Source organism: Euprymna scolopes, chromosome 2, assembly GCF_053919585.1.
Source record: "Euprymna scolopes isolate OS-2025 chromosome 2, ASM5391958v1, whole genome shotgun sequence".
Classification (NCBI taxonomy): Eukaryota; Metazoa; Mollusca; class Cephalopoda; order Sepiida; family Sepiolidae; genus Euprymna; species Euprymna scolopes.
The window spans coordinates 190,746,514-190,760,787 of record NC_136483.1 but is presented as its reverse complement, the minus strand read 5'-3'; the positions used below and the strand labels follow the sequence as shown (position 1 = coordinate 190,760,787).

General features: G+C 37.4%; 1 protein-coding gene across 1 annotated transcript in view; it reads left to right on the top strand.

Moving 5' to 3' along the window:
- The window catches only part of LOC145300063 (E3 ubiquitin-protein ligase MIB2-like), a 629,636-nt gene that overhangs the window by 583,788 nt on the left and 31,574 nt on the right, over positions 1–14,274 (top strand). The window contains exon 10 of the mRNA XM_080144453.1: positions 4,927–5,095. Coding sequence (XP_080000579.1) covers positions 4,927–5,095 — 169 coding nt within the window. The remainder of the gene's footprint in view (positions 1–4,926; positions 5,096–14,274) is intronic.

Genomic DNA, 14,274 nt, shown 5'->3' with positions numbered 1-14,274 from the left:
TTTTCCTTTTTTTCTTTTTCCTTTTTTTTCTTTTTCCTTTTTTTTCTTTTTCCTTTTTTTCTTTTTGTCTTGTTTTCTTTTTTCCTTTTCTTTCTTTTTGTCTTTTCTTTTTGTCTTGTTTTCTTTTTGTCTTGTTTTCTTTTTGTCTTGTTTTCTTTTTGTCTTGTTTTCTTTTTGTCTTGTTTTCTTTTTGTCTTGTTTTCTTTTTGTCTTGTTTTCTTTTTGTCTTGTTTTCTTTTTCCTTTTCTTTCTTTCTCCTTTTCTTTCTTTCTCCTTTTCTTTCTTTCTCCTTTTCTTTCTTTCTCCTTTTCTTTCTTTTTCCTTTTCTTTCTTTTCTTTCTTTTTCCTTTTCTTTCTTTTTCCTTTTCTTTCTTTTTCCTTTTCTTTCTTTTTCCTTTTCTTTTTTCCTTTTCTTTCTTTCTCTTTATCTTTCTTTTTCCTTTTCTTTTTCCTTTTCTTTCCTTTTTCTTTCCTTTTCCTTTTCTTTCCTTTTCTTTCTTTTTCCTTTTCTTTCCTTTTCCTTTTCTTTCCGTTTCCTTTCTGTTTCCTTTTCTTTCCGTTTCCTTTCTGTTTCCTTTTCTTTCTGTTTCCTTTTCTTTCTGTTTCCTTTTCTTTGTTTCCTTTTCTTTCTGTTTCCTTTTCTTTCTGTTTCCTTTTCTTTCTGTTTCCTTTTCTTTCTGTTTCCTTTTCTTTCTGTTTCCTTTTTCTTTTTCCTTTTCTTTCTTTTTGTTTTGTTTTCTTTTTGTCTTGTTTTCTTTCTTTTTCCTTTTCTTTCTTTTTCCTTTTCTTTCTTTTTCTTTTTCTTTCTTTTTCCTTTTCTTTATCTTTTTCCTTTTCCTTTTCTTTTTCCTTTTCCTTTTCTTTTTCCTTTTCTTTATCTTTTTCCTTTTCTTTTTCCTTTTCCTTTCCTTTTCTTTCCGTTTCCTTTTCTTTCCGTTTCCTTTTCTTTCCGTTTCCTTTTCTTTCCGTTTCCTTTTTACTTTTTCACATCATTTTTTTACTTTTTCTTTACTTTTTTACTTTTTCTTTTTTACTCTTTTTTACTCTTTCATTTTTTTACTTTTTTACTTTTTCTGTTTTTACTATTTCTTTTTTTTACTATTTCTTTTTTTTTTACTATTTCGTTTTGTTATTTTTTATTTTCTATTTTTACTATTTTTAGTTTTTTTTTTAATTTTTCTTTTTTTTTACTAGTTATTTTTTTTACTATTTCTATGGGTGTACTTTTTTTTAACCTTAAATTTTGTTGCACAGTGTTATTTTTTCAATGAATTTGACTTTTAGCAACAAAAAAAAAAAAGAGGCAGACAACAACTGATTTTTTTTTTCAATTTAATTACAAAAGATTTAGCTGAGATAATTATTAACCAGAATTTGTAGAAAAAAAATGGTAAAATCATCAAAAGAACATTTCTTTGAATTTAACAAATTGTGCTTTTATTAATCTGAACATTTTTTCTTGACTAATAATTTGATTCAAACTGAAACCAAAAATAATTGTTTTATTTACTGGTTTTATAAAATGAAACTCGCATCTAAAATTCTTATGCAGACTAAGATTACATATAATCATGTTGATTTTATTTATGATTTTAATGATTTTAAACAAAGACAAATGATACAATTCTGAATTTTTGCGATGAGATGTGAATGCTTATGTTATGTTGATTAATCGGACTATTATTTTCATCTTGGGTGTCATTAGCACAACGTTTCAGTCGCTGTAAACTACGACCTTCTTTGGGTGTTGAAAACCTGTTTCTTTTTCTCAACTAAGGAAAAGAGGGTTGGCTCTGCATTGCACGAATTCGAACCATGGGTTTGAGGGTAGGTCTATAGATCGTAAAGAAGGTTCAATCTTCAGGGGTCACTAAAATATTTTTAAAGGCTTTTCTATGACTCAATTTTTCGGGATATCTATGCTAATTTTTTATCTTAGTGAAAAGAAATAAAGATAAATTATACCCAATTATACAGAATTTATAACATGTCTAGAAAATTTTGATGATTTTAATGTGGTTTATTCCTGCAACTTTAAAATTGTTCTGAGCCCATAACTTTAGTTATGTAAGCTCTATTTTCATACAGTTTTTTGCATAATTGTTTATGATTGCTTTAAAGTATTTGAGGGTCAATCCCTCTTGCATTTAATAAGGTCTACTTTGGTGTCTCAGTAACATGAACTTGTTCTCCATTCCAGATAAATTTAATTAACTTCATATATTTAGAATTATATACACAAGGTTTCAAACTGAAGGGATAGTTTCTTTTAATCTATATAAAAAAAAATAATTGAATTCTTAATAGCAGACAATGTATAAATACTATGCAGCTGCTTCCCAGCTGACTACAACATGGTCGTTTTCAAGTCCAATATTCAGAAATTCTTGTTGAGCTGACATCTTAAATAGTGAAATTCTTCCCAGAATCAACCATCCTTGTCACTTGTTGTCAAGACGCTGTTTGCCTGATCTCATTAATTCTTCTCTTCGAGTCATCTTTGGGGGAAGCAGTGACTCATTATGAGAAAGCCAACTTTGGATTTACTTTTGTCAGCCTCATAACTCTCACTTCCCTTATTTTATTTTTTAGTCCTCACAGTCTATACGTAATGTTTCTGACAAAGGAGGAAAACTTGCTGTTTTATGGGTCAAAATCAATCCAATACTTATTGTTTGTTAGTTTTTGACTTTGAAGTAGTATTTATTTTTTAAGCCCTTTACATAGAGTGGTTTCATGCCTTGTCTGGAACAATTTATATTATATATATATATATATATATATCTCAAATAGTTTTATGAGTTTTGAAAGTGTTAAGAGAAGAGAATGTGATCTCCAATGGATTCATAGAAACCTTATTGCTCCCTTGACCTCACATTAATCAGCTTATTTTGAGGCACCTTGAAAACCAGAGTGTTGTAATATTTTGTAGTTTACACCCCCCATGCAATTATTAAATGGTCTAAAGCTCGGCATTTCAAAGCCATCCTATAGTATATATCCTTACAGTATATTCTAAACATTAAATTTACTTAGGAATTCCTGTGTCTTGCAATGTATGAGACGATGATCCATCATATTTGGTTTCTGTAGCCGGATCCACAGTATCTTTCCAGTTTTTGTCAATTGTTTGCAAATTCCGATGATATGAATTTTAGATTTTTATTTTGATTGTTATCTTAACAAGAATATTTTAGATACAGCTTGCTAGTCTCAAACCAAAGGAAAGAGACTTTAAGTGGAGAAGGGTTTGATAGAACTGTATACCAATCGCAATGGATGAAAATGAGTATTGCCTTTAGGTCTTGAAATAGGTTTCAATCAACAGCTTTATCATGAAACTCATATTTTTTTTTTTTTTTATTCAATTTTCACCCCAAACAAGGCACAGTGCCACTTTGAAGCAGGGGGCTACTATTAGGGAATTAATTAATATGTCTAGTGTTGTATCAATACTGCCCTTTCATGTGGGTTGGGCATATACTGGAGCATGGCGCTTGTAGCCACATATGAGAGATTTAGGGGATGGATGTAGTTGCCAGCATCCAAAAGTGCTATACCGAAAGAAAGTTACCTATATTAGAAATTTACTTGTTTTTAAATCGGAATAAAATTTCGATCACGTAATTGCTGTTGTTAGTTGTTTTTTTTTTTTTTGTTTAAACATCATGAAATAAACAATTTCCAATTTCCAGCTACTGAAAGCCAGGACATGTATTTCCTTGTTCCCAAGAACAAAACCCCAATCAGATCTCCACTTATTTTTATTGTTTTCAAAATGTTATGAAATCAACAGCTTTACTATTTATGACCAAATTAAGCAAAATTAATGTACTTCTTTGCTAGGCATATCATTTGTGCAAACTGTTTTCTTTTATTAAACCATGGTCATAAAATCGTTAGCAATAGACAGAGGCTAATAAGCTAATTAGGGAATGCATAAAACTTTGGAATATCACATTAGTCAATACAGAACTTCAAAAATGTGACATTAATACATGTTCATTCACACAATTCTGAGGCAACACATTCAGAATTGCAAAACACAATGTGAAAGGAGATCACCAGTACATTTCTGAGTAAACACCGGCATGATTATGCAGAGAGTCTAATGTGAATGTATATCATCGCAGGTTTGATCTGTTTAGCTGCAGCACAAACACAAGACAGTATTTAAGCACTGCAGTTCGGCAAGAATCATGAAATAATCTGTAGGCAACAGAAGCAACTGCTACATTCTGGTGAGTAGACAGCAGATCTAATCCAAGCAGATCATATACTCCAGAAGAAATAGGGTCGGACAGGAAATATGTAGTACATAGTACTCAAAAGAATCTGAGAATACCTTACCAACTCTAGCGAATACTAAGGATCTGTATTTTAAGTGGAGGCGAATCATTATCTTGTTAAGCCTAGTCAGCAAATGCCATTTATGAGGAATTTGGTAACTCAGGATACACAATACGTAAAGCTCCTTATTAATCGTATTTAATATATAAGACAAGTGATCGTCAGACCTGAGATTGCCAGATATTATTACTCTTAGACAATTGCTGATCCTGGAAGGTATTTGATAAAAATAAATTTTCTTATTCATTTTTTCCTGTGCTTAAAAAATCGAGAGTTTATTTCTGTCAAATGAATCGAGAGTTTATTTCTGTCAAATTTCTGTCAAATATCTTTTGGGGTTTTCAGAATCTTGTCACAGTTTTCTTGAATGATATGCCTAGAGAAGCAGTAGGAGCAGTTGTCATGTTAAATTCCCAAATCAACAGTTTTTGGCCTACTCAAAGCCAAGAGAAACATGAACTTGTCTTTAAATCTAAACGTCATTTTGACAAAACTATCTTTTTTTTTTCAGCAATAAATTTCATCTTTTGTCGAATTTAATTGTTTTTTTTTTTGTTTTGTTTTTGAAATGATCAGGCATTAGGTAAAATTGGAAAAGTTCTACAGGTTTATCCAGATGGTGATTTGTTTGTGTCTGTTAATGGTAAAAGATGGACTTACAATGCAATGTGCTGTGTTACTCCACCCCCAGGTGCAATGGATGTTAATAATACGTTGGCAGTTAATGACAGGGAAGAGGATCCTGGTAAGTTAACTTTTTTATTCTCGTTCTGTCGTTAGATTCCTCCAAGATTTTTTCCTCCAAAGTGTTTGACAATTTGATTTCTACTTTTATAAAAAACATGATATACAGGGTGTCTTCAATATGTTTCCAGACTTTTTTCATATGTTGATAATCCATCCATCCATCCATCCATCGTTTTTTTTTTTTTTTTTTTTACATGGTGAGGGTGCTGGCTCCACGCCCAGCCTTCCCAAATGGTCACCCATCTGGTATTGGCCAGGCTCAACGTTGCTTAACTTTGGTGATTCAAAATGTTGGCGAGAACCGATGTGTCAACGTGATTGTGCCGTACTATATGTTGATAGTATACGCATGAAACTCTACTCCCTTTCAAAGTAGTTTCCTCAGGCTGAAATGTATTTGTTATACCGTTTCAACAACCAGAAGGCCTCATGGAGGTCCTCTTGTGTAAGCGTGTCAATGATTATCATCACAGCTCCTTTAATCTCCTTAATTGTATCATAATGACAGCCTCCTTGAGCTTAGGGAATAACCAGAAGTCACAGGGAACAAGGTCTGGACTATAGGGAGGGTGAGGAACTGTCTTGATGTCCATCTTGGTAAAATAGTCTGTGACAAGGATGGCGTTTTAGACTGGTACATTCGCGCAAATCTTCTACATCTTCAGTTCTTTGCGAATAATTGTGTGTAAGGTTTCCATACTGACATCAAAATGGTTATTTATTGTCTCTATAGATACATGATGGTCCTTATTTATGAAATTCTTTATTTGGCCAATCAACTGATGTTCTGACTTCATTACTCCTCTTCACACCTCTCATCATCCTTCAGACTCTCTGCCTTCCTTGAATCTCTTTATGCCACTCAAAAACTGATGCTCGATTCATGCAAGATGGTCTAAAAAGAGTTAATCATTCCAGACGTTTCTGTGACATTTTTTCCAAGTTTAAAACAGAATTTAATTGCATATTGTTCTTCTAACGTGTCCTCACTTCCAGATTGCATTTTTGAAATTCATCAGCTGTGACAATCAGGCTTTAGTAGAATGTATTCCAGTTCCCGCTGTAGCTGTTCATTTGAACCTGTAATCATATAAATCAGAATTTTCAAGAGTCTATGATAATTTTAAATGCCCATACAAAAAAGTCTGGAATCTTATTAAAGACACCTTGTATCTCAAGAAAATACTTGTTTAACTTATGATTTTCCAAGTGTGTTACATCACTCTGACGAATGTAAGATGCTTTAAGAATTTTATAGATCCAATAGCAAAGGAGATTTTTGGTCAATTTTCATCATCCACAGTTTTAATTTAAATTTTAAAGATTTGAATAATCGACCTAAAGAAAATGATGGTATTTTTTGTTTTATTTACTTCCTGGTATCACAATAAAAACATTGAAAAACAAAAACACTATTCCATGTCAACATTAACATATAATCTTAAACTACATCAGTAATGAGCAGAACCAAGTACGTCCTAAAATAAAATACTGTTGCAACATCTGGGCAGGAGCTGCCTTACCACGTCCTATCTTGCCTTGATGGTTCAAAACTAGCTTTGAAACCTTGTAGATGATGCCCTTTTCTCTTCCCTACAGAAGTCATGTTACAAGCCTTTCTCTGCTCTATCTTTATTTCCATAGTAAGTGTTCATCTAAGCTTTAATCTATGGTCCCTCCTTGCCAAACTTTCACAAAAATAAACTCGACTGGTTACAACCACTATCAACAATTTTCCCCACTCTCTGCCTGATCCTAAATCTAAATGCAGATTCTATGAACAAAGCTTCTTTCCTAGAATCGCCCACCTGTGGAACACTGTTCCACTGGCCTGCTTCCTGACTGACTACAATATGGTAGCCTTCAAGTCCAATGTAAGCAAGTTATTGTTGAGCCATCCTCTTAAATAATTTAAACTCTACCGATCTACATCATTAACGATTACTACACTACGACCTTACATTCATTAACCCTTATCCTTAAGTGGCTTCGAGCCTTGATAAGTGGTGATTGCCTTGTAAGAAAAATCTTTTTAAATTTGGTAGCTTTGGCGAGTCAATCACTAGTCCCAGGTCAACTCTGACTTAGAGTACTAGTACCTATCAGGGTTCCATCTTTTTGTCAAATAGAATTTGCCCTGGGTAGGACATTAAACTGACTCTGGTTAGGTTACGTTTCCCTTATTCCACTCTACCGAAATCAGATTTCCCAACCATTTCTATCTTCTTTTTACTGACTAACTTATTTCCCAACCTTACATTCAAACTATTCATTATTCTAGTTCTTTCTACCCCCTACCATTCTGATTATGGAATAAAAATGCATCCTATCATGAGATCCGAATTTAGGAGTATGGAATCATCTTTTGGTTACCATGACTACCAAGCCCATCCTGGATTTGTTCTGTGGATTAAATATAATTTATCAATTAAATTTTTTTTTTTTTTTTTTTTTGCAAAACCAATTAATCTGCAAACAATTTCATAAAAATCAGATGATTCTGTTGTTGGCATTGGTTTCTTCAATATTTTCTAGTTAGAAATCTTTCTAGAAAGTCATCAGGTACTTAAAAGGAGGATTATGTGAAGGTTGTCACATTCTAAGCGAAAGTGTTTCTGTGAAATAAACTTGATTGGAACTTTGCAAACCCGGGTTGTAAGTCTTTGTCGTTAACCACTAAGGCACCGTCGCCTCCCGTATACACAAAATAGAATCGATTAAATATTTGATTTATTAAGAAATCAATTAAATATTTGAATATATTAAGAAATCGATGTTTAAAAACTTGACAAACTGGATTATTAGCGACACAAAAGAATTTAAAGGAAATAAATTTGAGAAATTATTTTTTTGTTTTTACTTACTCGTGTGACATATTCATGTTAAAATATCATAAGGTTATTTACAATGCCTGCTATTTGATATACCATAAAATCAAACAACTAACGATAGTCTTCCATAGAAGCTAGAGACTAAAAGATGGTCAGTGTCTGGTATTTTAGCTTTTTATTTATTGTGTAATTGTTTAACTTTCTTTTTAAAAAAAAAAAAAAAATTACTTTTGCAAAGTATATCTTATGGGGAAAATACAGAAATTTTTTTTTTCTTTTGTGACATTTTTTTTATGGGGGGATTATTTACAATATTTGAAATATTTAAAAAAAAATCTGCTTATTTATTAAAATAAAATGTTTTATATTCTTAAATTAAACTGCACTTTGTTTCTCCTTTGATTCCTCATTGTTCTTTCATTTTTTTGTAGCTTCAGCCTTTAGTATCCACCTACTCCTAATTTTTTATTATGAATTGTTGCTTTTTGAAGATTGCAAAAGTTGTTCCATTCCTCTGCGCCCCCCCCCCCCCCCGACGCTCTTTGGGAACTTAATTCCTGATGTCTGTTTCATCTTTTTAAATTCATTTTTCTTTCCAGTACTTTATTTTATTAAAAGGAAGAGAAATCATAATATTCTCTTAGACCATCTACCTCTTTTTTGCCTTCCTCTTCCACTCCTCTATTCCCTCTATTTTTCTCCTCACCTTTCCATTGCCCTTCTTTCCTTTGCCCTTCTTTTCTCCCTTTCCTTTTTCCGTCTCCCTTTCCTTTTTCCGTCTCCCTTTCCTTTTTCCGTCTCCCTTTCCTTTTTCCGTCTCCCTTTCCTTTTTCCGTCTCCCTTTCCTTTTTCCGTCTCCCTTTCCTTTTTCCGTCTCCCTTTCCTTTTTCCTTCTCCCTTCCCTTTTTCCTTCTCCCTTCCCTTTTTCCTTCTCCCTTTCCTTCTCCCTTTCCTTTCCTCTTTCCTTTCCTCTTTCCTTTCCTCTTTCCTTCCCTCTTTCCTTCCCTCTTTCCTCTTTCCTTCCCTCTTTCCTCTTCCTTCCCTCTTTCCTCTTCCTTCCATCTTTCTTCTTTCCTTCCTCTTTCTTCTTTCCTTCCCTCTTTCTTCTTTCCTTCCCTCTTTCCTCTTTCCTTTCCTCTTTCCTTCCCTCTTTCCTCTTTCCTTCCCTCTTTCCTCTTTCCTTCCCTCTTTCCTCTTTCCTTCCCTCTTTCCTCTTTCCTTCCCTCTTTCCTCTTTCCTTCACTCTTTCCTCTTTCCTTCACTCTTTCCTCTTTCCTTCACTCTTTCCTCTTTCCTTCACTCTTTCCTCTTTCCTTCACTCTTTCCTCTTTCCTTCCCTCTTTCCTCTTTCCTTCTCTCTTTCCTCTTTCCTTCTCTCTTTCCTCTTTCCTTCTCTCTTTCCTCTTTCCTTCCCCCTTTCCTCTTTCCTTCCCCCTTCCCTCTTTCCTTCCCCTTTCCTCTTTCCTTCCCCTCTTTCCTTCCCCTCTTTCCTTCCCGCTTCCCTCTTTTTCCTTCTCCTCTCACTTTCTGTACTTGTCCTTTTCTCCCGCTCTGCTTCGTCCCTCACTCCCTTTCTGTTTGCTTCGTCCCTCACTCCCTTTCTTTCTGCTTCTCTCCCTCACTCTCTCTCCCTTTGCTTCTCCCCTCACTCTCTCTCCCTTTGCTTCTCCCCTCACTCTCTCTCTCTCTTTGCTTCTCCCCTCACTCTCTCTCTCATTGCTTCTCCCCTTAGTCTTTCTCTCTTTGCTTCTACCCTCACTCTCTCTCTCTCTCTTTGCTTCTCCCCTCACTCTCTCTCTCTTTGCTTCTCCCCTCATTCTCTCTCTCTCTTTGCTTCTCCCCTCACTCTCTCTCTCTCTCTTTGCTTCTCCCCTCACTCTCTCTCTCTCTTTGCTTCTCCCCTCACTCTCTCTCTCTCTTTGCTTCTCCCCTCACTCTCTCTCTCTCTTTGCTTCTCCCATACCTCTCTCTCTCTCTTTGCTTCTCCCCTCACTCTCTCTCTCTTTGCTTCTCCCCTCACTCTCTCTCTCTCTGCTTCTCCCCTCACTCTCTCTCTCTGCTTCTCCCCTCACTCTCTTTCTTAACTTCTCCCCTCACTCTCTTTCTTTTCTTCTCCCCTCACTCTCTTTCTTTGCTTCTCCACTCACTCTCTTTCTTTGCTTCTCCCCTCACTCTCTCTCTTTGCTTCTCCCCTCACTCTCTCTCTTTGCTTCTCCCCTCACTCTCTCTCTTTGCTTCTCCCCTCACTCTCTCTCTTTGCTTCTCCCCTCACTCTCTCCCTTTGCTTCTCCCCTCACTCTCTCCCTTTGCTTCTCCCCTCATTCTCTCCCTTTGCTTCTCCCCTCATTCTCTCCCTTTGCTTCTCCCCTCACTCTCTCCCTTTGCTTCTCCCCTCACTCTCTCCCTTTGCTTCTCCCCTCACTCTCTCCCTTTGCTTCTCCCCTCACTTTCTCCCTTTGCTTCTCCCCTCACTTTCTCCCTTTGCTTCTCCCATCACTCTCTCCCTTTGCTTCTCCCATCACTCTCTCTCTCTCTTTGCTTCTCCCCTCACTCTCTCTCTTTGCTTCTCCCCTTAGTCTTTCTCTCTCTTTGCTTCTCCCCTTAGTCTTTCTCTCTCTTTGCTTCTCCCCTTAGTCTTTCTCTCTCTTTGCTTCTCCCCTTAGTCTTTCTCTCTCTTTGCTTCTCCCCTTAGTCTTTCTCTCTCTTTGCTTCTCCCCTTAGTCTTTCTCTCTCTTTGCTTCTCCCCTTAGTCTTTCTCTCTTTGCTTCTCCCCTTAGTCTTTCTCTCTTTGCTTCTCCCCTTAGTCTTTCTCTCTTTGCTTCTCCCCTTAGTCTTTCTCTCTTTGCTTCTCCCCTTAGTCTTTCTCTCTTTGCTTCTCCCCTTAGTCTTTCTCTCTTTGCTTCTACACTCACTCTCTCTCTCTTTGCTTCTACACTCACTCTCTCTCTCTCTTTGCTTCTACACTCACTCTCTCTCTCTCTTTGCTTCTACACTCACTCTCTCTCTCTCTTTGCTTCTACACTCACTCTCTCTCTCTCTTTGCTTCTACACTCACTCTCTCTCTCTCTTTGCTTCTACACTCACTCTCTCTCTCTCTTTGCTTCTACACTCACTCTCTCTCTCTCTTTGCTTCTACACTCACTCTCTCTCTCTCTTTGCTTCTACACTCACTCTCTCTTTCTCTGCTTCTACACTCACTCTCTCTCTCTCTGCTTCTACACTCACTCTCTCTCTCTCTGCTTCTACACTCACTCTCTCTCTCTCTGCTTCTACACTCACTCTCTCTCTCTCTTTGCTGCTACACTCACTCTCTCTCTCTTTGCTGCTACACTCACTCTCTCTCTCTTTGCTGCTACACTCACTCTCTCTCTCTTTGCTGCTACACTCACTCTCTCTCTCTTTGCTTCTACACTCACTCTCTCTCTCTTTGCTTCTACACTCACTCTCTCTCTCTCTTTGCTTCTACACTCACTCTCTCTCTTTGCTTCTACACTCACTCTCTCTCTCTTTGCTTCTACACTCACTCTCTCTCTCTTTGCTTCTACACTCACTCTCTCTCTCTCTTTGCTTCTACACTCACTCTCGCTCTCTTTGCTTCTACACTCACTCTCGCTCTCTTTGCTTCTACACTCACTCTCGCTCTCTTTGCTTCTACACTCACTCTCGCTCTATTTGCTTCTACACTCACTCTCGCTCTCTTTGCTTCTACACTCACTCTCTCTCTCTTTGCTTCTACACTCACTCTCTCTCTCTTTGCTTCTACACTCACTCTCTCTCTTTGCTTCTACACTCACTCTCTCTCTCTTTGCTTCTACACTCACTCTCTCTCTCTCTCTCTCTTTGCTTCTACACTCACTCTCTTTGCTTCTACACTCACTCTCTGTCTCTTTTCTTCTACACTCACTCTCTGTCTCTTTTCTTCTACACTCACTCTCTCTCTCTCTTTGCTTCTACACTCACTCTCTCTCTCTCTGTGCTTCTACACTCACTCTCTCTCTCTCTTTGCTTCTACACTCACTCTCTCTCTCTTTGCTTCTACACTCACTCTCTCTCTCTTTGCTTCTACACTCACTCTCTCTCTCTCTTTGCTTCTACACTCACTCTCGCTCTCTTTGCTTCTACACTCACTCTCTCTATCTCTTTGCTTCTACACTCACTCTCTCTCTCTTTGCTTCTACACTCACTCTCTCTCTCTCTCTTTGCTTCTACACTCACTGTCTCTCTCTCTTTGCTTCTACACTCACTCTCTCTCTCTCTCTTTGCTTCTACACTCACTCTCTCTCTCTCTTTTCTTCTACACTCACTCTCTCTCTCTCTTTTCTTCTACACTCACTCTCTGTCTCTTTGCTTCTACACTCACTCTCTCTCTCTCTTTGCTTCTACACTCACTCTCTCTCTCTCTCTCTTTGCTTCTACACTCACTCTCTCTCTCTTTGCTTCTACACTCACTCTCTCTCTCTCTTTGCTTCTACACTCACTCTCTCTCTCTCTTTGCTTCTACACTCACTCTCTCTCTCTCTTTGCTTCTACACTCACTCTCTCTCTCTCTTTGCTTCTACACTCACTCTCTCTCTCTTTGCTTCTACACTCACTCTCTCTCTCTCTTTGCTTCTACACTCACTCTCTCTCTCTCTTTGCTTCTACACTCACTCTCTCTCTCTTTGCTTCTACACTCACTCTCTCTCTCTCTTTGCTTCTACACTCACTCTCTCTCTCTTTGCTTCTACACTCACTCTCTCTCTTTTCTTCTACACTCACTCTCTCTCTTTTCTTCTACACTCACTCTCTCTCTTTTCTTCTACACTCACTCTCTCTCTTTGCTTCTACACTCACTCTCGCTCTCTTTGCTTCTACACTCACTCTCGCTCTCTTTGCTTCTACACTCACTCTCTCTCTCTTTGCTTCTACACTCACTCTCTCTCTCTTTGCTTCTAAACTCACTCTCTCTCTCTTTGCTTCTACACTCACTCTCTCTCTCTCTTTGCTTCTACACTCACTCTCTCTCTCTCTCTTTGCTTCTACACTCACTCTCTCTCTCTCTTTGCTTCTACACTCACTCTCTCTCTCTCTTTGCTTCTACACTCACTCTCTCAATCTCTTTGCTTCTACACTCACTCTCTCTCTCTTTGCTTCTACACTCACTCTCTCTCTCTTTGCTTCTACACTCACTCTCTCTCTCTTTGCTTCTACACTCACTCTCTCTCTCTTTGCTTCTACACTCACTCTCTCTCTCTTTGCTTCTACACTCACTCTCTCTCTCTTTGCTTCTACACTCACTCTCTCTCTCTTTGCTTCTACACTCACTCTCTCTCTCTTTGCTTCTACACTCACTCTCTCTCTCTTTGCTTCTACACTCACTCTCTCTCTCTCTCTGCTTCTACACTCACTCTCTCTCTCTCTCTGCTTCTACACTCACTCTCTCTTTGCTTCTACACTCACTCTCTCTCTCTCTCTTAGCTTCTACACTCACTCTCGCTCTCTTTGCTTCTACACTCACTCTTGCTCTCTTTGCTTCTACACTCACTCTTGCTCTCTTTGCTTCTACACTCACTCTCTCTCTCTTTGCTTCTACACTCACTCTCTCTCTCTTTGCTTCTACACTCACTCTCTCTCTTTTCTTCTACACTCACTCTCTCTCTCTCTTTTCTTCTACACTCACTCTCTCTCTCTCTTTTCTTCTACACTCACTCTCTCTCTCTCTTTTCTTCTACACTCACTCTCTCTCTCTCTTTTCTTCTACACTCACTCTCTCTCTTTTCTTCTACACTCACTCTCTCTCTTTTCTTCTACACTCACTCTCTCTCTTTTCTTCTACACTCACTCTCTCTCTTTTCTTCTACACTCACTCTCTCTCTCTTTTCTTCTACACTCACTCTCTCTCTCTTTGCTTCTACACTCACTCTCTCTCTTTTCTTCTACACTCACTCTCTCTCTCTCTTTTCTTCTACACTCACTCTCTCTCTCTCTTCTTCTACACTAACTCTCTCTCTCTCTCTTCTTCTACACTAACTCTCTCTCTCTCTCTTCTTCTACACTAACTCTCTCTCTCTCTTTTCTTCTACACTCACTCTCTCTCTCTTTTCTTCTACACTCACTCTCTCTCTCTTTTTTTCTACACTCACTCACTCTCTCTTTTCTTCTACACTCACTCACTCTCTTTCTCTTTTCTTCTACACTCTCTCTCTCTCTTTTCTTCTACACTCACTCTCTTTCTCTTTTCTTCTACACTCTCTCTCTCTCTCTTTTCTTCTACACTCTCTCTCTCTTTTCTTCTACACTCACTCTCTTTCTCTTTTCTTCTACACTCACTCTCTTTCTCTCTCTTTTCTTCTACACTCACTCTCTC